Here is a 24,684-nt window from a genome sequence, read left to right as displayed (position 1 = left end):
AGTACGTCAAGTTATTGGCAATTCGGCATTATTGACCTGCAGGGTCGCAATCATTATGGGGTGCAGCTGGTGAGCACTTACTACCATTGTGAATATTGTGGACGTTTGTATGAATCTGCCGAACGAATATGAGAGGACATCAGCCGCAGAAACATCGATGCTGGCATTCAAAGGCTGGCCACGCGAGAATAGCAGCAAAGATCTGGATTTGGAGAGGGAGAGAGCTGATGACCAGGCCTAGAAGGTACGGACGAGGGAGGATATCGTGTACAACGTAAATAAACACCAATCAATGAATCTGGAAGGGACAGCAGAGAACGCAACATGTTGGTTCGTCTGAGTGCTTGCGCTCTAAGACCTGACATAGCGTGCCAGCCTCGGCAAGTGTGTTGTCCTGAGGAGGAGCGTCTACCGTATTAGTACGGGCCAGTGTGTTCTCGTGACATACCGACTCATGGAATTGAAGCGGGACGAGTACTTTTCGGTGTTTGCCGAGGAGGTGATTGTCCAGGTTTTCCATGTCACTACACATAAAGTCCATGACCTCACCGCCATCATGCACACATTTTTCACGGGTTCTCATCGATGGATCTTTTCCATCCCTGTCCTCGGTCTTGTTTTGTCCCGCATATGAAGATTCCATCCCTCCCTAGTCTTCACGCTCAGCACATCGACTTCATCAATTCGCCGCTAGTCCTACACTACGGCGTATCAACATCCCTTCTCAATTTGCATCATTGTCAGATACATGCACTATGCCATAGTAACTGCTGTGAGCAGATTATGGAGACGTTCCGAATTGCGAATGCCAGTTTATACCAACAAGCTCTTGGTGTTACTCAGGTGAGCAGCTCGTAATAACATACTTAGTCCGACAAACTGCCGTTTCACCCCAACGATTTGTCTGGATACGGACCAGATCCCTCCGCCATCTCTGCCTGTATTTGTCCACATGAAGGATCTGGCACCGCACTTAAATTCATCCGGTTTGCATCAGGTACATGCCAGCGGCCCTCAGATCTCATAATTTGTCCGAACTTGCCTCGAGCCTCCCCACCTATATTCGTGAGTTTTGGCGTTGCTAGCAGTCGTGAATTCTCACAGTATCATGTCACGATGGTTTAGTTAGTACGGGTTACACCGCAGGACGACTGACGTGAGTGCGCCGAAGAGGACAGAAAGCTCCACAGTTGAGGGTCAAGAGTTCTTCGTCACGAAAATTTCGAGAGGGCTCTTCATACCTTGCTTCTCAAACTCGGTGCGTCCGACCTATCTGAGCTTGCCGTAGAGCGAGACGACCACAACTTGTGCAGATCCTGCATGGCTGATGTGGCGCTCCAAGGAATTTCAAAAAGTATTCGTGCCATTTCAAATGTCTTTCTCGGAGACGCGTTAAAAATACGTCATATCCATCAGTAGCGCTCCCGCAAGGTGGAGAAACTTAACTTTTGGCCACGGCGATTCATCCTTCCATCCGAGTTGTAGGTTTGCAAAACTAAACTGCACTTGGTGATTGCAAGAGATGCCAGCAACGATAGACTGGTGGCATCATGATGGCAGCATATTTATAATTTCATGTATAACTGATATGGCATCCCTCACGTAGCTACTGAATGTCGGTCAACTGCGAATGCACTGGGAGTCATGGCGATGAACCCTCCGCAGACTCATTTGTATGATTATCAGTCACTGGGAAATTACTGCGCAACTCATCATGGCCATTGAACCCTGTATTGCAGCGATGCCACACTTTGAAGCTCAAAAACACCTGTCCAAGGACCATTGGCCCCGTTCGTGGAAGAGGCCAAAATGGGGCGGGCCTACGAGAACGTATAAAAAGCCCTCAGTGTAGTGCATCGACAAATAAGTCACTCCTATTACCCCAGATATGCAGCTTTCAGTGCTTTTCAGTGCACTTGTATCTTTCGTTGTCCTTGCGGCAGCGTCACCCACGCCAGGAGCTATCTCGAAACGTTCCTGTGAGTATTCACAATAATCAGTAGCACCATATCCACTCAGATGCTACAATATATCGCTCAGATAAGTGAGAGAACCTTAACATCAAATTTAAATGTGATCTCCTAGAAGAGAGTAAGAAGCGCGAGGAGCTTGAGGAGGACGTCGTGGAATATTTTATTCCGCACTGCGGAACAGAGTGCCTTGCTGAAGGTGGGATACACTAATCTGCCATTTATTCAATTATGAATCAACCCTTTTGCACCAGGGAGGAAGCGCGAGCTTCAGTCGGGTGTCGACAACTATGATGACCCCGACGATAAGCGCGAGCTGCAGTCGGGTGTCGATGACTATGATGACCTCGACAACAAGCGCGAGCTGCAGTCGGGTGTCGATGACTATGATGACCCCGACGATAAGCGTGAGCTGCAGTCGGGTGTCGAGGACTATGTGTAAGGCTGATAGTGAGTTCGGAAGGGAATAGTTCGAGACAAATGAGAAAAAGGACACGCGTAGATATTAGCTTGAGACGAATATGGACGAACGGTTGGTACTAGAAGCTTTCTGTCGTGTTTCGAGCGGGGAAATCACTGGGTGGTATTCTGCTATCGGTATAAGAGTACATGCGTAATATATATACATTCGGGGGGTTCAGACTAGGCCAGAAGGAGCGAGACGAGCATGTGGAACGGAAAAGATATCGGTGAAGAGACGGGTATCGTGGAGAGTGAGCACAAGGTGAAGGTAATAAAACGGAATGTAGAAGAGATGTATCCCCGTAACTCGGACGCGAAGCGTGAGGCTTCCTCGCGTCAGTGAATCACGTGGAACATTGGACGGATCCGAGCGTCTATCTGGAGTAGCGGTCGGCGTGTAAAGGATATGATATCCCTACATATGACCAGCCCTACAAGAAGCGCGAGCTTCAGTCAGGTGTTGAGGATTATGACCAGCCTGACAAGAGGCGCATGTTCTGGATCAGTCTTGATGATTATGATGAGCTCGACTAGGAAAACAGACTACATAACACGAGCCCTTGTGTCTGACCGGTCCTGCAGCCTGAATCTAGTTGTCGGGAATGTTCAAGTCTCTGTTAATTCCGTCTCTAGTAAAAATACGATAGTTCAGAGTTTGGTCTCCGCCGTATGCTACGTATCTCTTATGATGCTTTCAGCTGAGGCGAATATCACCGTTCGCATGCATTATGAGACGTGTAATCCTTGGGTGACCACGAGAACGACCGCACCCAGGTACTATGTTGTCACAAGGCGTGTGGTGTGGCAATTTGACATTGTGATCAATTATTAGGGCAACGGTTCATCGGCGCTCACCACGTTATCTGGTCTTTCGCCTGGTGGCAAGCCTGTTAGGTGGTCGAACGTTTTATGTGTCAGATGTATGAATTTACGAGGCGGTACTAATCCTCAGTTGGTTCCTGTGGCGGTAGGTACATGATACAGCATTTTGGCTCTCCGTGAGCCTTGGCAAGTCCAGTTTCATGTGATCTAGCTGCATTGTATGGGCTTGCTCCTCGGATATTTGATGGGGCACAGGATAAATGGCATACGTCAAAGAGGGGACCCGCGGCCAAGCCTCGAGCGTTGATGTTTGCCCATGATGCAGAAGCTGTGCTCCTTTATCTGACAAAACCCTTAGATGAAATAATCAATGCCTTCAGGGTTCGTTGTTTATTTGTTGTCGTGCACCAGTGCTCGAGTGACAACTTGAAGTACTCAGGCGAACCACAAGAGTGAATTGCAGATGATTATGATTAGCAGTCTAGTATGTCACGATATTCACGCTATGTAGTACAATGATCAACATGCTCCATCTCCTAGAAACTAACTCACCCGCCTCACGCACTCTCTATTAGCGCCGGGTCAAAATACACTCTCCGCACCCATCTCCTCCTCCTTGTCATGCCCGACGCTTTCCAAGCCTCCAGAGGTATACGACGCGGATCTGCCCATACGTCATTCGTGTACACCCAGCCGTCTAGTTATCAATCATGATGAAAATCAGCGCATCGTAAGATAGTAACACATAAAACTTACTGTCGTCCGCCCCAGAGACAGGATCACCATTCCCAGAAGCAGAACAAGAATTAGAAACAGAAACACATACGGTAGAGACCCAGCTCCCCAGTGCATCCGATCTCCACCCCTCCGTCTCTACGAATGCCCAGCCTGGTGCCAGCGAAAAAGTGAGGTTGCTGCTGGGGTCGCAGGGAGTTAGTAGCAAATTCAAATTGTGTGATAAAGGCCAGTTCGTTGGAAAAAAACACGCACCTCACTTCCCCACCCACTCCACTCCAACCGTCCCTCGCCCTCGTCCATGGTGCACGATCCGCAGGCCTTAAATTTGTCTTGCTCCACGACCCAGCTCCCGCACCAGGCAATGCGCTTCCGGACCCATCTCCAACATCAAAACCCGATCCCACAGCGTCAAGATCATCCTGTGTGACGAACGAGGAGGATGAAGAAGGGCCCGGAGTCCATCTCTCGTTCTCCCACAGCTCCACTTCCCGCATCTCCGCGCCCCAGTGTTTGTCATCGAGCCTATCGTCGTCAATCCAGCGGCGGAGCTTTATCTTCGTAGCGGCGTATTTAGAAGTCGTTACTCCCGTCAATGTGGCACTCGCGTTACCTCCCTTTACGATACCGCCATTTACAGCAGCTCTGAGCAGTGGTAAGATTCGTGCTTGTGTAACTGGGTGAGTCCATATAAATGGTGATACGCCTAGGACAAAGAATAGCAGGCGGAGCGGGATTAGAGGTAGGACCGGCAGCAAAAAGAGGAAAGAGAGCAGGGTAAGCGTTAGGACGAGCGAAGTATGAGTGGATCGATGGATGAGGTGGGGAGCGAGTGGTGAGAGGACGTCATAGCCATCAGAGCTAAGACGGGGTTATAAATGAAGGCAGAGACGCATAGTTGATACTTACAATGCCCCCATAAGATTTTGAATTGCTTGAAGGTTAGCTTGCCAGTCAACACTCCCTTCTGAGGGAGGTGGTGCAATCGGAGCCGGTGAATTCTTCGTTGATATCAACTCGGATGGTGAAGGGGTAGGATATGTATAGAGCATTATAGCTGCTAGTATGGCATGCGGTACAAGGAGCACCATGCGAGGGAAGTAGCCTGCCAACCCGTGATATAAGACTCGGCATCGCAAAAAAGAAGGACGACACGCACACAAGAACGCGTAGCTAGCAATCCAGACGCCAGTATACTTCCAGCCGCATCTCCACATAAGGACCTCCTCCACTCGATCCTGCAACCAAAAGACGGGTCCTACTCTAGCTACGAATCTCCTGAAATTGACAGTAGTAATAGGAATGCTGAGCGGGTCTCTGGTACTCAGCAGCGCAGTGCTAGACTTGCGAGGGCAGGCGGACGCGGGGATAGAAGCTGGGAAAGGTGTATTAAGGAGAAGGGTAGACAGTGACTTTGTCGGGCTGAAGGTGGTGCTGCCCGCAGCCGCAGCCGCAGGAATGGGCGAGCATGATGGCAATGATGTGCTAATTTTGGTGAACGGACGGACAGGATTAGATGCTGGAGATGATTGCAGACGAACTGTGTCTGGAGGAATCTCCACGTAGTCGAACGTTGACATTGCGAACAACCGAGTTTTAGCGCGGACGCTGTGACCTCAATAACTTACGTGGTTTAAGAAAAGATTGACGCCCGCATCAAAGCCTCCATTTACATAATTGTCCAATAAGCTACAACATCCTAATGCAACGGCTTTGCCGATTTTTGTATCCTGCTCATCTGAGATTTCAACAAATTCACCGCGACAAGTGACAGTGAATTTTATGGTTCCACCACAATATAGTGACTAGTATGCAAATGTCTACGCTAGCGTTGAACTTCCATCGAACAACATGGAAATACACGTGCAGCACCACCTGAACCCTCAACTTCTCTTAGGTCCACGTCCCATCTGAACTTCATTCACAGTCCCCATATCCCCACACACTACCCACCCCATCCTCGATCCCTCCCGTTTTACTTCATCGCACTATGCCTGGCAGCTTAGAAGGTCGATATATCAAACTCGAAGGTAAGTCGCTCCATACCACCTTCGTATCTACTTCGTATCCTCACTCCCTATCTACAGTTATCAGCGGACAAAATCTTCAACTTCCCTCCGAGCGCGTTCCCGCTGGTATCTACATATCTATTAATGTTGACTCGGGGAGACGCTGGAAATCAGCCATCAGAATCTTATCATCCGACAAATCAGTCGCGTGGGGCGATACCATGACCATGTACAGTCCATGACGACTTTCGGATGCGACTCGATGACTGATCTTCTGCTTGTAGATCATTAGACGCATCATCTGAATTATCAGTGGAGATCAGGGCGTCCTTCGAGTTCGATCGGATACTTGGCAATGGAGAAGCCATTGGAAAACTTGAGATGTCATGGGATGCGCTGCTCGATCATGGAAATGAGCCTTTCGGTGAGTAACCTGCTTCTCATTCATATACATATACTCACATCTCATAGACATCTCCTTCCCGCCTGTTGATGGTGTTCACCCTTCCCTCACGCTGAAGGCCGCTGTTCTACATCCTTGCGACAATCAGGACGGCGCACTGCTTGACGTGAGTGACATCCCTCTGCATGTTTGGCTTTTGGCTTTTGTTGACGGAACATCTGATGTAGTTCATCGTTGAAAGTGAGATTGCTCGAGAGACGGATGCGGGCTATGAACAGTTTGCCACATACGTGACAAGCAAGACGGTCTCTTACCTGAACGAAGCCGTACAGCATTTCCAGTTGGTCCTGGACCAATGTTCGGTCAGCCATCCTGACCGCGCAGCGGCTCTCACCAACCTCGCGTGGGCCCGCCTCAAAGGTTACATTCGAGACGATCTTCAAGACATCGACTGTATCACCTCTCTCTTCCGCGAAGCCCTCGCATTGCGTTCGCAGGACCACCCTGATCATCCATTATCCATTTGTCACCTCATTAACGCATTGACCTGGCGCTACAGCAAGGATCCCACTGCCGTCGATATCCAGGAATCCGCGCAGCTGTACTGCAAGCTATTGCCCCTCTGTCCAGAGGGCACCTACCTTCATAACATCGCGGCAGGGGCAAATGGCGTCGATTATGTGATCTGTGAATGCAATGGTCTTCCAATAGACGCATCCGATGAAGGCATCCACATCCGACGAGTGGTACTCGAGCTCTGTTCTCCGGGCAACGAGCACCGTCCAGAAGCACTTAACACGCTTGCATGGGCTCTTGGATCGCGTTTTGCACAATGTGGCAGCATTGACGATCTAGACGAGTGCATCCAACGCGGTCGTGAAGTCGTTTCTTTGTGCTCTGAGGGACATTCTGAACGCGATATCTACCTGAATAACTTGGCCTACTCACTCGAAGACCGCTTCATACACCAAGGCAAATATCATGACCTCAACGAGGCCATCTCTTTGTATGAAGAAGTGCTGCGCCTGCGCCCTGTTGAGGACAAATTTCGTGATTTCTCGTTGGACAACCTAGGGGATGCCCTCTTCACCCGTTTCAAGCAACATGGTGATGTTAACGATATTAACAGAGCTATCGGCCTCCAGCGCGAGGCACTGACGTTGTGCCCGCCTGGGAATCCATATCGTCATTCCACACTCAACAACCTTGCCAACGCGCTCAAATCCAGATATGGCAAATGGGATGTCATTGAAGATCTCAACGAGGCCATCGACCTGCTCCGGGACTCGCTTCAGTTACAGCCGCATGGGCATCCACATCGCCATCAAACTCTATACAATTTGAGCACGGCGCTCTGCCCTCGTTTCATGCAAACTCAGAAGAATGAAGATGTCGAGGAGGCAATTCGACTGTGCCAAGAATCGTCAGAGGCTTTGCCTTCACTGCACCCGGACAAATTTTTCGGTTATGCGGGGTTGCAGGAAGCCTATTTGTCTCGTTACAGAGTGCAAGGCAAATCTGCTGATTTGTCGCTCGCTGTAGAGAACTTCAGGCTGGCATCACGACATCCCACGCATGGTTTTCCAGGCCGCATTCGGGCAGCCTGGCACTGGATCGTCACAGCAGAGCAGCACAGTCACCCATCTGCATTGGAGGCCTATACATCATTTCTCGACCTTCTTGATCGTCACTTGGCAACACGATCATCGGCAATTTCACGGCGCGAAGCTGCTGCTGCCTTCCAATATGCCAGATCAGTGCCTGTGGATGCGGCATCGTGTGCCATCTGGCATGACAATCTACGACACGCAGTGAAACTCGTGGAGCGGGGTCGTGGCCAACAGTGGTCGTTAGCCTCTCGTCTCAAGACTCCAGTTGAAGACCTCGAGTCGGAAAATCCGACTCTAGCCCACAGATTTTTGGAGCTGAGCAAGTGTCTATCCGAGGCTCAAGGTTCCACAGTCAGCACAGACAGAGCTGCTGCTGACAGGGCAGAAACTCAGTACAGGAAACATACGGAGCAGTGGGGAGCTGTGGTAGCTGAAATCCGTAACCTTAAAGGTTTCTCAGGGTTCCTTCTCCCACCGTCGTATGGAGAATTGCAATTAGCAGCGCGTCATGGCCCAATCATCATCCTCGTTGCGAGTGGATACTCATGCAGCGCCATTGTTGTCCCGACGTCAGGAGACCCCCATCATGTTCCCTTGCCGTCTATTACCCTTGCAGATCTGAAGAATCTCAAGGATCGCTTCGCTAGGGCGATACGACACGCATCCATTATGGGCCCAAAGGTGCCGCGGAATGACCTAATTGTCCTCTTGCGAGTAGTATGGGACAACATCATGCTACCCATCGTCAACGTCCTCCAGCATGACCTGAAATTACAGCACCAATCTCGGATATGGCTATGTCCAACTGCCGCTTTCACGTCCATTCCTCTCCATGCCGCTCATCCCTTTCAAACAAAGGCAGATCGCTCGAAGGAGCCATGCCTGGAGGATCTCTACATCTGTTCTTACACCCCGACACTTTCGGCTTTGATCAGATCTAGGCAGATGATGAAGCAGCGCGTCCCTCCATCTTTTGTAGCGATCGGACAGGGTCAGCCGCGTGCAGGGAAAAGCAAGGAGCTCTTGACTGTCGACAGCGAGATCGAGCTTGTTCGAAAGCTCATACCTGCGACGGCCAACCGTACCACTATTTCTGGCGATGCAGCCACACGAGCAGGTGCACTGCAAGCATTGCAAGACAACAACTGGGTACACCTTGCGTGCCATGGAAAACAGGACCGCGAACAGCCTTACAATTCTCATTTCGTCATGAAAGATGAACCTATCACGCTACTTGATATTATGGAGAAAGACATTCCTCACGCAGAGTTCGCGTTCTTATCAGCGTGTCATACCGCCGTCGGCGATGAGGAGACTCCCGACGAGGTGATTCACCTCGCGGCTGGACTGCAATTTTCAGGGTTCAAGAGCGTCATTGGCACGCTGTGGGAGGTCGACGACGCCGTTGCAAAACATGTTGTGAAAGCTTTCTACGAGAATATGTTCAAGGATTTGGAGGATGGTGGTGTGATGGACTGCACGAAGGCGGCCTGGGCACTCAATCGTGCTACGCACGCTGTGAAGACGAAGGTTCCGCTGGAGCAGAGAATGGTTTTCGTTCACGTTGGTGTGTAGTTCCTGCCGTATCACTTTCGTCTGGTATAGGTTTTGTACGTTGTTGATTTTCGATCCTTTCATCTCGGTCACTGTAGCACCTGTCAATTGTAGGATTACCTTCCATTTTATCATAGCACACGTATGTCCCATGTTATTGATTAATCGCGCAATTGTCCCCTCAAGCAGAAGTGCACGAGGGTCCAGAGTGAAATGGGAATGGCGAAATGCTTATTGAGCTCTGTTGCGAAAAGAAACTGGTTAGACTTTCTACACGATCTGGAAGGCTAGTGGTTCGGTTGAAGAAGTTCGATTGGAGGGACAGCTGTGTATGACAGTCAACTTGTTATTTCGAGGTAGGAGTATCAAAGCCAGGTAAAGAGCCAAGCTATAGTCACTACGTTCACCATAGAGCCTCCCGCACACTTGATCAAGATTTCTGTGTCACGATCTGGATGAGGCATAATCGACAAGATCTGCGCGAGGTTCAAACGAGCTAATAAAGACATTGGTATTTGTATTAACAAGTACATGTTAGATATATATAAAAACTTCCAACAATCAGTACAATATCACATATACCAACATTATGACGTGCCCCCAGGCGGTCTGACATGTAAAATCACTCGAGGCAGCTTCTTCGCAACAAGAGGGCTCACAACCTCACTCTCGGACGTGGATGCGGAAGTGCTGGACATAGGCACAGGTGTCTGTGTGTCCTCGCGAGGTTTACTAGCCACTTCGGGTGTGCTGCTGTTTCTCGAAAGCTTCTTGCGCTCGCGTAGGGTCCTCGACGTTGGTGGGACCCAATTTCGTGAAGGCTGTGGTGGGGTCCGGTAGACGTCGATATGGGAGAGCAGCTCTGAGGTGCGTGTAAGCCATGGCTCGGGATCGGTGTTTCCCAGCGAGGGGCGCACAAATTTACGGGCCTTGGTGGCTTTTTCGAGCTACAATAAAACTTGAGTACAGTACAGAGAGACGCATTGCAAACTGAAATACCTTGATGAGGTTTTCCAAGTCCCACCACCTCTCATCCACTTGTACGGTATCCCCAACGAATCCACATATATGTGCCATTGCCCCGCTGCTCAGCGCGCGATCGCTGTATCCGCCTTCGAGCACGCTCACGACGCGTCCACGAGCATAAACATCGGCAATAGCACACGTATCGAGAGCAAATCGGCGATAGAAACTTGTAGGAACCCTTCGGTTATGACGAGACATGCTTGGATACTCGTGTTCACAGGCATCGAAACCACAACTGTTTCAGCCCTCTACCGTGGATGCTTGAACACGAGATATAATAAACTTACCTGATGAAGATCATGACATCATCGCCTGGTCCACCGGTACTGTCAAGGAATTGCGATGCTCGCTTCAGCAGCACCGAATATTGTTCTTTGTAGAGGACATCCCAAAAGTATGTTTCGGAGCTGTAAGTCTGCAGATGTATATTCTCGATGTGTTGTCCATGCGGTCCGTGTATTGACGTTGACGCGGCTTGAACAAAAGGTGCCTTACCGTCCTATGATACACTGCTGAATCACTGATAACGAGCGAATGACAGAAGTGTTCCTTACCTCGCACGGGAAAGAGAGAACGTCGTGTATTGAGCCGTAGAATATCTGCGGACCGCGAGTTGGAGAAGATGAGTTGGGTTCAGAAGGCGACTGCTCAGATTCGAGCGTCTGTTGGTAGGTTTCTTCGTTTATTTGCCATACTATTGACTGCGTGCCATTACCTGGCAAAACAATTAAGTAGAGTGTCTCCGACGCACACCCGTGAACTTGCCATGGTGCAAATCAATATCCAGTATAATAACACGTTGAATTCGGTGTTTGAGATGTGCTAAAAATGCATGAGTAAATTAGTACTAATCGAAATCGGCGAAGCTCACCATGAGCTGCACCAATCGCTACATTGTTTACAAAACAGAATCCAGAAGGGGTATCTTCGCCGCAGTGATGGCCAGGGGGTCTTACTGCTACAAATGCTCGTTGAGGGTCAGAAGAAGGATTTATACGGGTAGACGTGATGACTGCGTCCACTGCTTGGCACACGGCGCCAATAGCGCCTTGGATAGCATCGATGGAGGAGGGACATACTGCAAAACATTAGTTTCACAACCGAAATCTCTCCCAAAAAATACATACGGTACAAGTCAAGTGGTGGCATCCCCTCCGGCATTTCAGACCCCTTCTTCGTAATATTATCTTCGCTATCTCGAGCCCATGCCTTCAAGTTCTGGAGGTACACATCCCCATCTATATCTCCATGAACGTATTTCACCGCAGCGTCATCCAAGAGATCGACAGTAGCCGTACTTCTTGTGACAGAAATACTTCGAGCTCGAATAAGTCCACCATCGGATGTAGCGATATCCATCTTGCCGAGGGCAGCAACCAGCTCATCCTCTACGGAAATATTCGCATCTGAGGGCTTCAGAGCACCTTCGGCCTCTTCGATACGCGCTATTGCAGCAGCGAGTCCAACCTTGACGGCGCGTAAACGTTCGGGTCGCTCCACGATGCTCGAGGTATCTCGTGAGCGGATGAATCGGTGCTTTAGACATTCATCTTGGAGGTATATTTTGACGCATGTTGGGGCTTTTGATGACGATGGATGGAGCTCTGACTTGGAGGAGACCTGACCTAAAGGTAATGGAGTCCCGATTCCTAGCGGGTCAACTTTGGACCCAGCTTCTATCTTGAAAGTTGAATCAACTGTTTGGGTGCTCATGCTTCTCGTGACTGTCAAGTGCTGTGAGATCCTGCATATGTATGTGAAAGCAATAAGACCTGGAGGATATATACTTGCATTAGATGATCATGTGTTTAGCTCGTGAAGCGCGTTGTTTACTTTTGGGGCCTTATTAGGATTTTGCCGCATCCGAGTCCGTGCCGCACATAGGCTACCCAATAAGTGTCCTATACTTGTGTCTACTAATCGTCCATAAAGGTCTTAAATATGATTTTTGATTAAGCAATATCATAGTACATGTTTTGGTGTAAGAATCACAGTGGCATCACAGTGATAGTAGTGCTTAAGCTTCACCGGTGAACTTGTTGGGTCGTGGTCTTGGATTAGATTATCACAGCCGGCCCTGAACGTGTAAACGGGACTTGCTGCGACTACTACTACGCACGCTCTCCCACTAAATTTAGGGTTGTCCTCGTCGAAATAATCCACGTTTTATTTTGACAATTCACCCTGTAACGGCTAGTCAGCGCCAGACTGAGCAACGTTCTGTAGTATCTGGGCCCCCAGTGTCGAGTGCGTGTGTATCTACCTTGTGCTTCCTCTATCCTAAATACATATCTAGTGTTGTGAGGCAAATGGCTCTGAGTTTAAGTTGTTTGAATAGTGTCTATCTCACCGTACGTACGCTTTCCGCCTCTGCTCCCGCACAGACTCTATAACCGCTTAAGCTGGAACGAAGGCGGAGGAGAACAAGACATCACCGGAAAATGCCGCAATGCCAGTATTGGTATAGATCTTTTTTTATGTTACTTTCGTTTACATGTACGCCATTTTTGACATTTTCTTCCTCGTCCCAGCGCTAGTCTCAAATTGTCTGTCCTTAATAGAAGGAAGGCAGTCACTCCTTCTTTAAGGACCAGCGGGCTGGCAACCTCAATGCTAGCGGATTCTCGAAACAAGCAAATTTATATACCAACGGTCCACGGATGCTGTTAGGTCGCCGTCGGGCTACTTTTGCAGGTGATCAGCTCTACTTCGGAACTGGAAGGTTGCAGGTTCAAACTTCAGCCTGCGCCGGCTCGAGGGTTGCGTGATTGATGGGGTTTGATCCTGAATACGTGGTCCTTCCTAGTTCAAGTCTTCAGCATAACGCCAATTGGCGGGTGCCCGGCGGCCCCAGCCAGCTTGTCCCAGCCTAGAATGAAATCACCTTACTTTCATCCTTGGGTCGAGCTCTGTTAGAGCTTTGCTTACTTTCTCTCGGGCTGCGACGACAACAGGGTAACTGCTAACTCTTTTCCTTCGATTTTCTGGCACAGGTCACACAATCGCATTGGTAGTGTCTGAAGGTCACACTGCCAGGGTGAACAATGATCAGCTACTCCCGCAGAAGACTTGGTCCATCACATGGACAAGGTGTGTATGACTCTACCAAGGCCTGTCCACATCGGAAAATCTTCACCGCATCCCTGCTCACATTTCCTTCTCACCGAATTACTCAAAACAACTTCATGATAGGACCATGAACAATTCAGGATATATCTCCTTGGCGAGACGGATTGCCGTCACGGTGTTGGGCCCTTCGACTTCTTCGCTTCTGGCTGGTTCATTGATACCTACACCATTCCCTGGCAGAGTAGCTACCCAGTGCATCTTCACCTGTGTCGCAAATCCTGTCACGTGGCTCGTTCTTAGGCTTTCTTGAATTTCTTTGCACAAACAATCCATTTACTCGATGATGAATCGACAGACTTCTTTATTTTATGGACAGATGGTCTCCGTTATGAGAGGGCTACCCTCCTTAATATCACAGAGGAGTTGCGCTGCTATATTCTTAGCTTCCTTCCGTACAATCAAATCTTACGCTGCGCATCGGTGGGCTCCCCCTATTCTCATCTAAACCCGTGTACTGATCAGCCTACGTTAAAGCTTTGCCGAACGATGCACACGACAGTGAAAAACTCTGTGGATCTACAATACGCTATCGAACTTGGTGCCCAAGGATTGGTGCAGGTTCATCCTCCTATTGTCTCCATAGCGGAGTGCTTGCGCATTCTGAGAGAGAAGGCGAACGCATGCATCCTCGACAATTTGGCTTTGCGTCTCATTCCGCAGAGGTTAAGTGTGACTGTGAGCCCCACTCTGAAGATGACGAGTATGTCAAGTCAAAAGTGATTGACATCACGTCCTACACATCTGAGACGGTGGATGACTCTCCTTGCATTTGGCACAAGGATGATCCAGCCCCTGGCGTATCTCCTCGGAACCATTACGTAGATGAGACGCATGACCTTTGGGTTCCGTCGACATATTGGAGACGCGCCCCCGACGCAACTCCAGATTCCAAATCAATTTCCGCCAGTTATCAACGGGCAAGGAACATCTCTCGGCCAGTGGATCCCAGCTGGTTACTGTGACTAGAGCCCCTGACAAAAGACTCTCATCACGGGCACACGTGTATCATTGCGCGTTTGTCAATGTCCTCGGAGACCGCCTTGCTCTCTATGGCGAGGCGGCTGTGAAGGATGGATATGGATACTGGTCGCTGCACGTCTGGAATTGGCATGAAGGTGTTCAAGCTGATGTGGGCGTCTTTTTCCCTCTATCATTCAAAAATTCTCATTCAACCTTTCCCTATATTAAGGACATATGTGTGGTCGGCGAAGGTTACCGTAGCTTTTCCGAAATCCGCTTTCTTACCAAAGAAAAGCTTTTAGCTTTCACAAGCTACGGCCATATAGAACCATATGACGTTGAGGACCTATCAAAGGCACCACGGCTTCAGGCAAGATTTACGTTGCCCTATAATAGTAGCAATATGCACCTGTATGGCATTCAATATCCTCCGGTTCTTCACAGCGCCTCGAGTTGTGCACATCTGGCGACACCCGATAATCATTGGATTTGGACCACAAACACGGCAGATCGAGTCTTATGCCTATCGAATCGGGGTCCCGGTCCGCTTTTTGTCATAACTGCTCGCCTGTTTTTCATGAATATTCCTCCATCATGGTTTGATGCGACCTCAGAAGATGGACTGTCTGTTCCTTGGTCATCATGGGGCCCACAGAACAGTCGCTGCTTCTCCGGGAGTCTTCATGGAGCGGGAGGATCTCGTGTGGTATCGTTTGCTAAACTGAATAATTACAACGACCAGGACCCTGTTCTGCTGCGGATGATGGATTTCAATACCTCCGCTGTGGCGCGCGGCATCGGCAAGGTAGTTCGGGAGGCTACCACTTACCACTCATTTAACAAGGACGAGATGTCAGTGACAACATACCTTCCTTACATCGAAGCAATCAGCAGCTGTATTCTTCACAATAACGCTCTCTCTTTCGCATTGGATGAGGAACAGGTGGCGCTATTAGAGCAGTCTGAGTGTATTTCCACCTGTCAAGTTAATGATGTTCAACATCTCCCTGAGTAGGATGTCATCATCTTGTGGGTGCAAATGTTAAGATAATCGGCCCACAGTCTACATCACCATCATCGATGCACGATGTCGTATGATGGCATTGTGTTTTACGAGACGATCCAAAATTCAGAGGCGTCACCCAATGGCTAATCTATCATACAAGCATTTTACTACATTCGCTTTTTGATTTCGAATACAAGTGTTTTTGTTTGTCAGTTACGAATAAAACTATGTAGAAGGATTAAAAAACTCAAAAATTGCAAGTTGAAGCACGTTGAAGCAGATTGCCTTCAAGGCACATCGTACGACCAGACCCTTATAGGGCTCGTACGTACCATCTCTAAGAGGGATCGCAAATGAGCCCTGAGCTGAGGATACTGTTATCAACAACATTTGCAGGTGCATTTGAGTTCAAGTACAAATATTAGTAGTATAGTAAATGCCATGATAACTCCTCAGACTTGTACCCCGTTATACGCATATGTAAACAAACTTTCCAAGCATTTTCGATCATGGGACCCCAGCGACTGGGTTAAGACTGCATGCCTGACATCGTCCTCTTTTGCGCTGTGAGCAGCTGTATTTCCTGCCCGCCTGATGTTATTATATGAACATAAGAAAAAAATGGACTGGTATGACGGGGAGTATGATACACCCTTCTGTTTGAGATCATTAAAGATTGTGTCCGCAAGTTGGAAGACACTGCGGGAAGCGCGAAGTTCTTCCCAGGTCTCGTGACCGAGGTGTTCCAGAACCTTTTTGCGTGCAAGGTCAAGGAGGACACGAAGATGTAAGGGGACTAGTAACGCGGTGACCTAAAAAGATTGTTGTCAGAGTTGGTGATTGGAAAGAGGAACGACTTACTTCTCTCAGTGCTTCAACATCCGAAGTATGTTTGTCTCTCGCTGCCTCTAGATCCTTGCGGACGCTAGTGAGATCATTATCAATGCGCTCGTTCTCGTTGCGAATTTCCTCAATCTCATCATGCATGCTCTCGTTCTCGTTGAGAATCCTCTCGTTCTCCTTGGAATCTCTCGTTTCCTTGGAAGTCTTCTCGTTTCCTTGGAAATCCTTTCAATCTCACCGTGCATGTTGCCATTCTCTTGGAGAATCCTCGTCCTTGGAAGTCCTCTCGTTCTCCTTGGAAATCCTTTCAATCTCACCGTGCATGTTGCCATTCTCTTTGAGAATCCTCTCATTCTTTGTCCGAATATCTGCGATCTCGTTCTGCATCGCGGCCAGCATCTCCTTGAGCTGGCTGTCCGCAGTTACCTGAGGAAGATTGGCCACAGATGCCGTATTGGCTGTTGATGCAGCATTTCGTTTCTTGGCTTTCTTGGCTGCGGAGGAACTGATCAGCGTGTCTGTATGCTATTGATGTTACAACTTACATTTGCCACGTGAGGCCTGCTGGTGTGCTTGACTGAGAGGTTGTATCAGTATCGGTGGCTAATGTTGTATTAGGTTCCACAGATGGCTGGTTTGCCCGGGCCTTTTGGGTCCGGATACGACGATTCGTCTCGTCATTAGGAGTGAATAGTGCTGTAAGACCAGTGGGGCGGCAGACGCTGAGCGAATCTGAAGGTTCAGCGCCTTTAAGAGAAGTGGATCAATGAGTCGGCCTCTACAGTAAACGAAAGATCGGTTGAAGCTTACCTGCTGGAAAGTACTTTGCCCGCATGGCAAATGGGTCCAATGGTGGGTCGAGGTCGTACATCTTAGTAACATGTTTGCTGATGTGATTTTGTAAAATTCCCATAGCCATTGCCACTGTATTGCCTGGGCCTGGCAGCTTGCCTTCAACTGTATTTTGATCATCTGTCCAGATGGCTGTTACTGCGACCGTATTGTTGGACGACATGGTGAATCAAGATGATAAAGGGTATGGTGTTTGAACTGGTGATCATGCGGCCTTTTGAGGCCTCGCGTTGCCTCAAGGACCCTTTGTACTCCGCGATGATCACTTCACGGTGTTATGTCTTGAAAACACAGGTATGTAAACTTTATCCAAGTTCTTCAGGCGACTCGACGCAGTTTGATCGTACAATTATTAACTAGGAGCACTTGACTGGGACAATAAATTTCGATTCAGTAACACTCCAGCCCCATCAGACAGAGTCAGACTGTCACCCGATGGACAAGAACGTTACGATCATGAAGAAGATAACGGTTCAAAGCACGCTATCAAGTTTCTTGCGGACATAATCTGACTGACTTATACTCGCATGATGTCCGCCATATTGGAATACAAAGTATCGTTTCATTGTGACTTAGAGTCTCAAGGCCTTATGTCGTCTAAGTACACGGACTTGATCTCTACATTATTCAGCCAGTCTTGGTCTTATCTGCAGCCGAGTTGGAGCGATTAGGTAGGACTGCAGCTAGTTCATCTATCTTTTTAAACTGCCACGGGAACCTTGAGGGATAGTGAAAAGGACGCAGATCAAATCCTGTGCGACATGTATGTCAGTCTGGGCAACTTGTGATGTGGAGTTTTGAGCGTAACATACTGTTGTCATCTGGGCTATAGGATTCCTACGACAACGTCAGTCTTATATCAGTCTGTGAGGATAGATATTCCTACTGCATGGTATGCCGGTGTCAGAGTTGTCATCTTATGATGGTTGCGCGCATATTCAAGGAAGAAATGCTTGCGATCTAGAAGACGTAATCAGCGGATTGCACTCAACCTTGAATGATGACATACTTGAATGGGAGACAGGAATGAGCCCCACTCGTGCTCCAGCTTCGTGAACATGCCATATGGTACACTTCTCCACTTTGCAAAAACGACCGTAGATTGATAGTTCATCATACGTCATGCCTAATGCCTATGTCCATCTATCGAGTGAATATTCACTTCATCTACTTGGACACACGTCTCTGAAATTGGCTCTAGCTTAGCGGTCGGTATGGCGGTCAAAAAACTGCAGAATATCAGGAAAAAGTGCCAATCCTAATAACCCAGCTGTACTAACTTTGTTCAAGATGGGAATTTCAAACGCATCCCGAGCGTAGGCAATGAACTTCTTGAGATCAGTCTTACTGATGCTCCCAATAGGATTGATATCAGCTGGGATTAATGTGAGTTCGGTTGGCATTTCTTTCGAGATAGGCTGACCTACTGAACAATCGTACTTTGTGAAATAACCGCGGAGACTGAGCCCTAAGTCAGACAATTGTCACTATTCCAGCCAGTCAACATACCTTTCATCGACGTTCGCACTGCCAAGGGCGAGGAGTGCACCCTGTCTGCCTCGCACCCAAGGAAGTAGTTGAGTGAAGAGATGAGCCAGGAGCATCCGTAACCGTGCCTGACAGCAGTCATCAATGACCATGTAGGTCTCAATTCATGGTACTTACCTGGATGTTCTGCAGCGCCAAATTCTTCACGCCAGATCCGCCATGGGCTCTGAACTGAGGTCGCATACCAGTAACGAACGCGAACAGGTTATGGGCAGAGGTGACAAGAGTGTCCATGTTCAAGTCTACATGGTAGCTGGATTTAATTTTTAGTCAAGGGTCTCGAGGACTAAAGTGTACGCATACCTTCCGATCGCTTCTGAGAGGCCCTTGGCCCTCTTTCTCGTTTCTGCGCTAGAGTTCTCGGTGCCCATGTAACACGTGTGGAAGATCTTGTTGCAGAACTCATATCCAAAGGGGTATAAACTGAGTCTTCCGGCTCTCCTACCATTCGTCTTGCATCAAGAATAACCTGCTTGTCTGATTAAGGCGATCATGTTAGCCAAAACACTGAATCTAGCAGATGAATGACAGTACCTCCCTTGCGTGCAGCCTCAGCCACGAGGTGGCACATGGAATATACTATCACAGCTGTAGTGCAGGAATCGATACCTCCGCTGAGAGGGGCAAAGTACGGGAGCCCCTGAGGTAGTCCCAGAGCCAGCAGGCTGGACCAAATCTGTAGATATCATCAGTATTTGGATTTACTCACAAATAATAGGCCTACGCTATTTCTTCCTCTGGAGTATGAAACCTTGCCCCAGAAAGCTTAGCCTGGATACCCAGGGCCATTGCCTCATCTGTATCGTCAAACTTTCCACTTGAAAGTGCAAACGGCGCTTCAATCCGATGAAAAGCCTTAGAACGAGCAGCCTGGAGCCCGCGGCTGCAGGATGTGCAATGTGAGCGCACGTCCTCGACATCGATTGTAGCTGTGACGACCTCAACATCGTCCAAGGAGAACTGTGAACCTTAAGCGACGATGTGTCCATTCATGGCAATCATAAGCACAGCCCTCATCATAATACAGCCGATCGCCGTCGCAGCCTTTTTGATTTCCATAAAGATAGACGCCAAGCTGGAAGGCGAGTTAGCTAACAAAGTCCATACTGGAGCACGCCTGTTACCTTGAGTGTCGCTTCCTATGGCTTCATTCACCGACACTCATCTGAGGACACTTCAATGATTCGGTGTTGTCTTTTGCGTTCTGCTAGATTTCAATGACTCTCCTCGCTGGTGACACCATCAAATCAGCGACTTACATGGTGAGAAGTACTTGCGCCGCGTTCGTCCAGACTAGCTCAAGGCTGTGGAACGCAGGTTCAATCTTATTGATATCATACACAACAGCTTGAGATTGCCAATTTGATGACAAGCAATGGATCAAGGGCCAAAGGCTGTCCACGATGTCTGATGTAGCGATGGTACATAATCGATTTTCATTGCGGGACTCACATTAAGATCCTAGTCCTCCGCTGGCAAAACCTTAGGTTCTTCCAACCCTGAGGTATCTTTTCTCTGTTCCTCATCTTCTATAGCCATCATATCAACCAGTGCGTCATCTTCCACTTCATCTTCCACTTCTTCCTCGTCCTCCTCAGTCTTCTTCATCTTCCCCCTCGCCTGCTCACCCATCTCATCATCAACTTCTTGTTCGACCCTAGCACTGTGCATGTCCGATTGGGACGCGGAGGATGCTGCTGCTGGCCGCGGGGCAAACGTAAATGGCGGTGGCAGATTCGTCGCCTTGTCCTTCCCTTTTGATTTTGAGACGACTGATGCGGATTCACTTTCTCTGGCCTTGCCCTTGTGCGAGGCACTTGCCGTTCCGGATTTTCGACTCTTGTCTCCTTTCGTGTTATCTCTATAAACTGTGCTTCCTCAGCACAACTTGGAAACAAGAGGGCGAGGTCTTACTTTGAAGTTCATTCTGTAGATTCTCGACGAGATCTCCAAACTCAATCATCTCCAGAGCTTTGAGCACATCAGACGCAGAGATACTTTTGTGCTGTTTGGACATCGCCACATCATGAGCTCTGAGGAGATATATCAGAAGACATTGTATAAAACCAGCGGTAACACATACGTTGCCACTAGTACAGAGATCAGCGATTCAGTATGACGTGAATATAAGACGTATTCGCATACCAAGGTAGTTGATGAATACTGTCGAACCCTTCACCAAAGACAATACTGTCTCTTTTTGTAGCTTCGCATTGTCTGGCATCTGAAGAAATGATCAGCACGAAATATTTTGCTACACATGATGTACGCCTTACTGCTGACTTTGCTATCTTCGTAACAAGACTCTTAGGAAGCTCGAAGTTCTCGATACCCTCTGAGACTAGATCTTGCTGAGCCTGAGCAGAAATAGGCCCACCGCCAGCATCTTTACGCGGCATTGTTTCGTACTAATAGCGACAGTTGTGGTTTAAATTGGTGATGTGGAAAGCGTTGTACCCATGTATGGCAACTCGGATGACGTACGTAGTACTAATACAGCTTGGTTTGCAACCGCGATAACTTGGAGCGAGTCCAAGGGCGTCGAGTATTCTAACTTCTGCGTAACTTCTGGCTCTAGTACGGACCTGTCCGCTGTGGTCATATTACTGACTCGTATAATAAAAATCCTACCAGTGGACCTACAGAATGCTACAGTATGTTTCTTCACCTTTCAGGCTCTGGTACTCATAACATCCGAAACTTTGAATACGCACTTCGAAGTTCGACGGGCTCATATCGGGACAGAATATCACCAAGGAACTTTGAAGACGTTGGGCTTCCCACGTGATTGTATGTGTCTGTCTTTTTTTTTCGCATGGTCGCGAGCTCAGCAATTCTCCATGACAAAATTGTGCACTAAGTCTACATTAATGTTTCTCATCTCTCTGGATCCAGATTTAAGAAGCGGCGAGCAAATTTGGTCACATTTAGAAGGCATCTGTGATACCTGAAGGTTGCCTGTTCACAGACGGTGCGTCCTTAACCTCGCCGGACGATTTGGGCAAACCAAAATGTGATGTTGGGATTTTCGCTTCCCTAAACGTTATATCTGGCTGATCGGTGATAGAACTTGAAGTCAGGTCTGCTCCCCCACTAGGCAGACTATAATTAAATGGCAAATAGAGTTATGGTGTGTTTAGTGCTTCTTGGGATATCAGATTCGTAGGTTCTCATCGGGCCAGCGGATATGAGCTACCTGACCTAGATGTATCTGATAATGAGGCATCACCAGCATCACATCTTAAATTCCCAACTTCTACTTTATTGAAGCGTACCCACCCTCAACCACTTATTGCATTGTGCCAACGGTTTGAAAGCGTTAAATCCAATACCGGTACATAACATCATTTCACATGTCATCCGCTGCTTCCGTGGGGATTTAGATATCCACGTCGGCGCTCAAGTTCCCAGTCATCCTCGAGTCTACTGATATAAGTGTTTTTGACTAGTCTCCGTGTCTTTCTTCAAGGCTACATCGAATAACTAGTCGCACTCTATCAAAAAGCGGGTCCTTTGGTGTCAATGTTATCTACCACAGTCAATCAAGTCCGAGGTGAGGAGCAAAGGTATAAATGTCAGTTTCAAGTATCTGTTGGAAACCTGCTTATTCTATTGTATCAGGTCATTCAACGACCTCACCCAGCATCTTCGTAAGCGATCCAATTATCCAATCGCTCACGGAGGCTTCGGAGATATTTGGAGATGCAGCTTAGTTTTGTCTACACAATTTACTGAAGAGGTCTGCAGACGTGACTTGCAACATATAATAGGCCCTCAGTCACTAACCCTGCAGAAACCTTCTACAGGATGTGGCAGTCAAAGCCATCAGATCTTACTTCTTTGATGAGAATGATCGAATCAAGAAGGATAAGGTGAGTGCTTGGGTTTTACGTCTAAGAAAACGCAACCATGATGTCCATTTCGTCAGCGGTTGCGTCGGGAATTAATCATATGGCAAAAACTTATCCATGACAACATCCTCCCATTATATGGCGTTGCCCTCGGATTCGGTCCATTTACTGCTATGGTGTCTCCATGGGCAAAGAATGGGTCCTTGACCTCGTATCTTGAGTCCCGTCGAGACATTTTGATCCTCGATCGATTTAAACTCGTGAGTTATGTTCAATTCGTCCAAAACTAGTTGAGACAATTCTGCTACTAGCTATCCGATATTGCAAGTGGTCTACGTTATCGTTCGTATCTGTCCGGCATGATAATATTCAATGTGTTGACCATATTAATTGTTCTCTTAGTTCATTCAAATGAAGTTGTACACGGAGACCTCAGTGGGGTTCGTCGAGACCAGCTCTTCCAATATAACACGCTGACAACCTTTCAGTCCAATATTCTGGTGATGGAGAATGGCACCGCTTGTCTTTCAGATTTCGGGCTTTCCGGTGTTGTATCCGAATTCTTCGGTTCGTCAACTTTTTCCTCTACCATCTCCGGCAATATTCGGTGGGGAGCCCCAGAGCTATTCGCTCTACCGGAAAACCAAGACGGCTCAACCAATCGCCCTACTAAAGAAGCTGATATTTACTCATTCGGCAGCATCATGTTACAAGTGCGTACAGTCCTTTGCATAGCTGCTCACTGAAGTATATCTTTGTCTCAGGTTCTCTCTGGAAAGGTCCCTTATTATTACATCAAACAGCAGATGCAGATTATCATGATGGTGGTGGATGGGAGAAAACCTAGACGCCCGGAGGAGCCGAAGATCGCGGAAGAACATTGGAGCATGATCGAACGTTGCTGGAGTTCCTGCAATGTTCGACCAACCATTGAAGATATTCTAAATTTCGTCGTGACACAACTAAGTAAGTGCAAAATTTGATTAATCGAACACATGTCAGTAACTGAAATGGGACTTTAGAACGTTTGTGAGCAACTTAGCATACATCAAATAACACTCGACACGTCTATAACGCCTGGATGAAGCCTCTTAATACTTCCCTAAGTCCCCTAAGTACGAGTTCTATGTACTAGTAGGGTGATTTCTCAGATCTGTAGAGTCAGTTTGAAGACTGCTGACAAGGGTTGTGAAAGAATGACACCTACCAGTATGGTACCTTCATGATGGCGTTCGACGTCAAATGAGCGATATCCAGCCTTTGGAAGCTTTGCATCGGCCGATGATAATGATCGAAGGCAGCGCACTTCTGCTGTCGATCGGTTGAATGTCCTGGTGAGTAAGGCTCGAACTCAGGACAGATATCAGCATAATGATAAATATATTAAGTTGGAGCAGTGCCGTGGAAGCATGACATGCAAATCATACAAGTAGTATGAGTCTTTTTCGGCTGTGTTATATAAGTGATTGATAGTTGATACTTAAACATTCGTGATGTGGAGGGCCAGGGCTCAGGCCCACCTGGCCCAGCTCCACAGAAGCCCAGCCCTGTGAGTGGGCTGATGAGGGCCGAGGGCCGGGCCCACAACCTCTGCAGGCCCATACCCAGGGCTCAGGCCCGGGCTCAGACTTCCTATTTCTCGGTTGATGCTGACAGAATCTGTATAGTCAATATATGTATTCCAAATCCAGAAACTTTCCATTGACTCAGAGGATACAAGCCCATTGCGGTCAACAACTCACACCCTGTACTATAATGCTGGCAACAAATCAAACTGTTCAAGAGCCATCATTGTGTCCTAAACGCGCACCTGCTCCCTCGAAGAAATTAATTGATGTATCTGACACTGCTATCAGTGCTTACTCTGAAGCTATTGCCCCCAAACATGCCGAGGATGTCAAGCG

General features: G+C 48.2%; 9 protein-coding genes across 9 annotated transcripts; 4 read left to right on the top strand and 5 right to left on the bottom strand.

Moving 5' to 3' along the window:
* Window positions 1–1,888: 1,888 nt before the first annotated feature.
* Window positions 1,889–2,412, top strand: BJ212DRAFT_1298728 (uncharacterized protein; the record flags this gene model as incomplete). The annotated part of the gene is made up of 5 exons (XM_041332746.1): window positions 1,889–1,918; window positions 1,944–1,979; window positions 2,020–2,044; window positions 2,086–2,169; window positions 2,225–2,412. The coding sequence occupies 5 exons, from the start codon at window positions 1,889–1,891 to the stop codon at window positions 2,410–2,412; spliced, it is 363 nt and encodes a 120-aa protein (XP_041194541.1).
* Window positions 2,413–3,811: 1,399 nt separating this feature from the next.
* BJ212DRAFT_1479661 (integral peroxisomal membrane peroxin-domain-containing protein) lies at window positions 3,812–5,569 on the bottom strand (the record flags this gene model as incomplete). Its single annotated transcript, XM_041339930.1, has 5 exons — window positions 3,812–3,951; window positions 4,011–4,171; window positions 4,245–4,850; window positions 4,899–5,094; window positions 5,149–5,569. The coding sequence occupies 5 exons, from the start codon at window positions 5,567–5,569 to the stop codon at window positions 3,812–3,814; spliced, it is 1,524 nt and encodes a 507-aa protein (XP_041194540.1).
* Window positions 5,570–5,979: 410 nt separating this feature from the next.
* On the top strand, window positions 5,980–9,944 carry BJ212DRAFT_1298726 (CHAT domain-containing protein; the record flags this gene model as incomplete). The annotated part of the gene is made up of 7 exons (XM_041332745.1): window positions 5,980–6,019; window positions 6,077–6,227; window positions 6,283–6,422; window positions 6,470–6,567; window positions 6,629–9,578; window positions 9,617–9,621; window positions 9,831–9,944. The coding sequence occupies 7 exons, from the start codon at window positions 5,980–5,982 to the stop codon at window positions 9,942–9,944; spliced, it is 3,498 nt and encodes a 1,165-aa protein (XP_041194539.1).
* Window positions 9,767–12,407, bottom strand: BJ212DRAFT_1346762 (histone deacetylase domain-containing protein). Its single transcript, XM_041335351.1, has 7 exons — window positions 11,719–12,407; window positions 11,463–11,669; window positions 11,357–11,413; window positions 11,146–11,306; window positions 10,879–11,090; window positions 10,565–10,826; window positions 9,767–10,512 (listed from the first exon to the last, which is right to left on the bottom strand). The coding sequence occupies exons 1-7, from the start codon at window positions 12,302–12,304 to the stop codon at window positions 10,153–10,155; spliced, it is 1,845 nt and encodes a 614-aa protein (XP_041194538.1). The 5' UTR covers window positions 12,305–12,407; the 3' UTR covers window positions 9,767–10,152.
* Window positions 12,408–13,672: 1,265 nt separating this feature from the next.
* BJ212DRAFT_1497621 (uncharacterized protein) lies at window positions 13,673–16,031 on the top strand (the record flags this gene model as incomplete). Its single annotated transcript, XM_041341549.1, has 5 exons — window positions 13,673–13,681; window positions 13,784–13,901; window positions 14,037–14,140; window positions 14,183–14,395; window positions 14,628–16,031. The coding sequence occupies 5 exons, from the start codon at window positions 13,673–13,675 to the stop codon at window positions 15,693–15,695; spliced, it is 1,512 nt and encodes a 503-aa protein (XP_041194537.1). The 3' UTR covers window positions 15,696–16,031.
* BJ212DRAFT_1346754 (uncharacterized protein) lies at window positions 15,961–17,441 on the bottom strand. The gene is made up of 5 exons (XM_041335350.1): window positions 17,340–17,441; window positions 17,075–17,276; window positions 16,768–17,034; window positions 16,548–16,716; window positions 15,961–16,498 (listed from the first exon to the last, which is right to left on the bottom strand). The coding sequence occupies exons 1-5, from the start codon at window positions 17,398–17,400 to the stop codon at window positions 16,139–16,141; spliced, it is 1,059 nt and encodes a 352-aa protein (XP_041194536.1). The 5' UTR covers window positions 17,401–17,441; the 3' UTR covers window positions 15,961–16,138.
* A 460-nt stretch (window positions 17,442–17,901) lies between these two features.
* BJ212DRAFT_1346740 (uncharacterized protein) lies at window positions 17,902–19,988 on the bottom strand (the record flags this gene model as incomplete). Its single annotated transcript, XM_041335349.1, has 14 exons — window positions 17,902–18,133; window positions 18,194–18,218; window positions 18,268–18,333; window positions 18,391–18,462; window positions 18,544–18,610; window positions 18,648–18,799; window positions 18,887–18,997; window positions 19,047–19,182; window positions 19,233–19,318; window positions 19,354–19,406; window positions 19,464–19,538; window positions 19,562–19,605; window positions 19,654–19,868; window positions 19,908–19,988. The coding sequence occupies 14 exons, from the start codon at window positions 19,986–19,988 to the stop codon at window positions 18,009–18,011; spliced, it is 1,308 nt and encodes a 435-aa protein (XP_041194535.1). The 3' UTR covers window positions 17,902–18,008.
* Window positions 19,989–20,390: 402 nt separating this feature from the next.
* BJ212DRAFT_1479655 (histone-fold-containing protein) lies at window positions 20,391–21,328 on the bottom strand (the record flags this gene model as incomplete). The annotated part of the gene is made up of 5 exons (XM_041339929.1): window positions 20,391–20,797; window positions 20,844–20,962; window positions 21,013–21,019; window positions 21,075–21,153; window positions 21,206–21,328. 5 exons carry the CDS (start codon window positions 21,326–21,328, stop codon window positions 20,391–20,393), a joined length of 735 nt encoding a protein of 244 aa, XP_041194534.1.
* A 677-nt stretch (window positions 21,329–22,005) lies between these two features.
* BJ212DRAFT_1346716 (kinase-like domain-containing protein) lies at window positions 22,006–24,245 on the top strand. The gene is made up of 11 exons (XM_041335348.1): window positions 22,006–22,091; window positions 22,152–22,495; window positions 22,551–22,668; window positions 22,736–22,801; window positions 22,858–23,040; window positions 23,092–23,122; window positions 23,183–23,220; window positions 23,269–23,493; window positions 23,545–23,746; window positions 23,803–23,933; window positions 23,988–24,245. The coding sequence occupies exons 2-10, from the start codon at window positions 22,452–22,454 to the stop codon at window positions 23,811–23,813; spliced, it is 918 nt and encodes a 305-aa protein (XP_041194533.1). The 5' UTR covers window positions 22,006–22,091; window positions 22,152–22,451; the 3' UTR covers window positions 23,814–23,933; window positions 23,988–24,245.
* The last annotated feature ends 439 nt before the right edge of the window (window positions 24,246–24,684 follow it).

Source organism: Suillus subaureus, assembly GCF_016647635.1.
Source record: "Suillus subaureus strain MN1 chromosome Unknown BJ212scaffold_11, whole genome shotgun sequence".
NCBI classification, from domain to species: domain Eukaryota; kingdom Fungi; phylum Basidiomycota; class Agaricomycetes; order Boletales; family Suillaceae; genus Suillus; species Suillus subaureus.
Note: the sequence above shows the minus strand (reverse complement) of the source record. Positions and strands in the feature narration are given on the sequence as shown.

Bases quoted from the DNA above. Each gene is read 5' to 3' on its own strand.
- BJ212DRAFT_1346754 (XM_041335350.1), bottom strand. From the start codon at position 17,400: ATGTACGACCTCGACCCACCATTGGACCCATTTGCCATGCGGGCAAAG. The intron at 17,277-17,339 runs GTAAGCTTCAAC...CTTCTCTTAAAG, and splicing joins GGCAAAGTACTTTCCAGCAG to GCGCTGAACCTTCAGATTCG. The intron at 16,717-16,767 runs GTGAGATTGAAA...CAAGGAAACGAG, and splicing joins AGAGAATGGCAACATGCACG to AGATTCCAAGGAGAACGAGA.
- BJ212DRAFT_1346716 (XM_041335348.1), top strand. From the start codon at position 22,452: ATGTTATCTACCACAGTCAATCAAGTCCGAGGTGAGGAGCAAAG. The intron at 23,041-23,091 runs GTGAGTTATGTT...TTCTGCTACTAG, and splicing joins TCCTCGATCGATTTAAACTC to CTATCCGATATTGCAAGTGG. The intron at 23,123-23,182 runs GTTCGTATCTGT...TTGTTCTCTTAG, and splicing joins TGCAAGTGGTCTACGTTATC to TTCATTCAAATGAAGTTGTA.
- BJ212DRAFT_1346762 (XM_041335351.1), bottom strand. From the start codon at position 12,304: ATGAGCACCCAAACAGTTGATTCAACTTTCAAGATAGAAGCTGGGTCC. The intron at 11,414-11,462 runs GTGAGCTTCGCC...ATGCATTTTTAG, and splicing joins AGCGATTGGTGCAGCTCATG to CACATCTCAAACACCGAATT. The intron at 10,513-10,564 runs GTATTTCAGTTT...GTTTTATTGTAG, and splicing joins ACTTGGAAAACCTCATCAAG to CTCGAAAAAGCCACCAAGGC.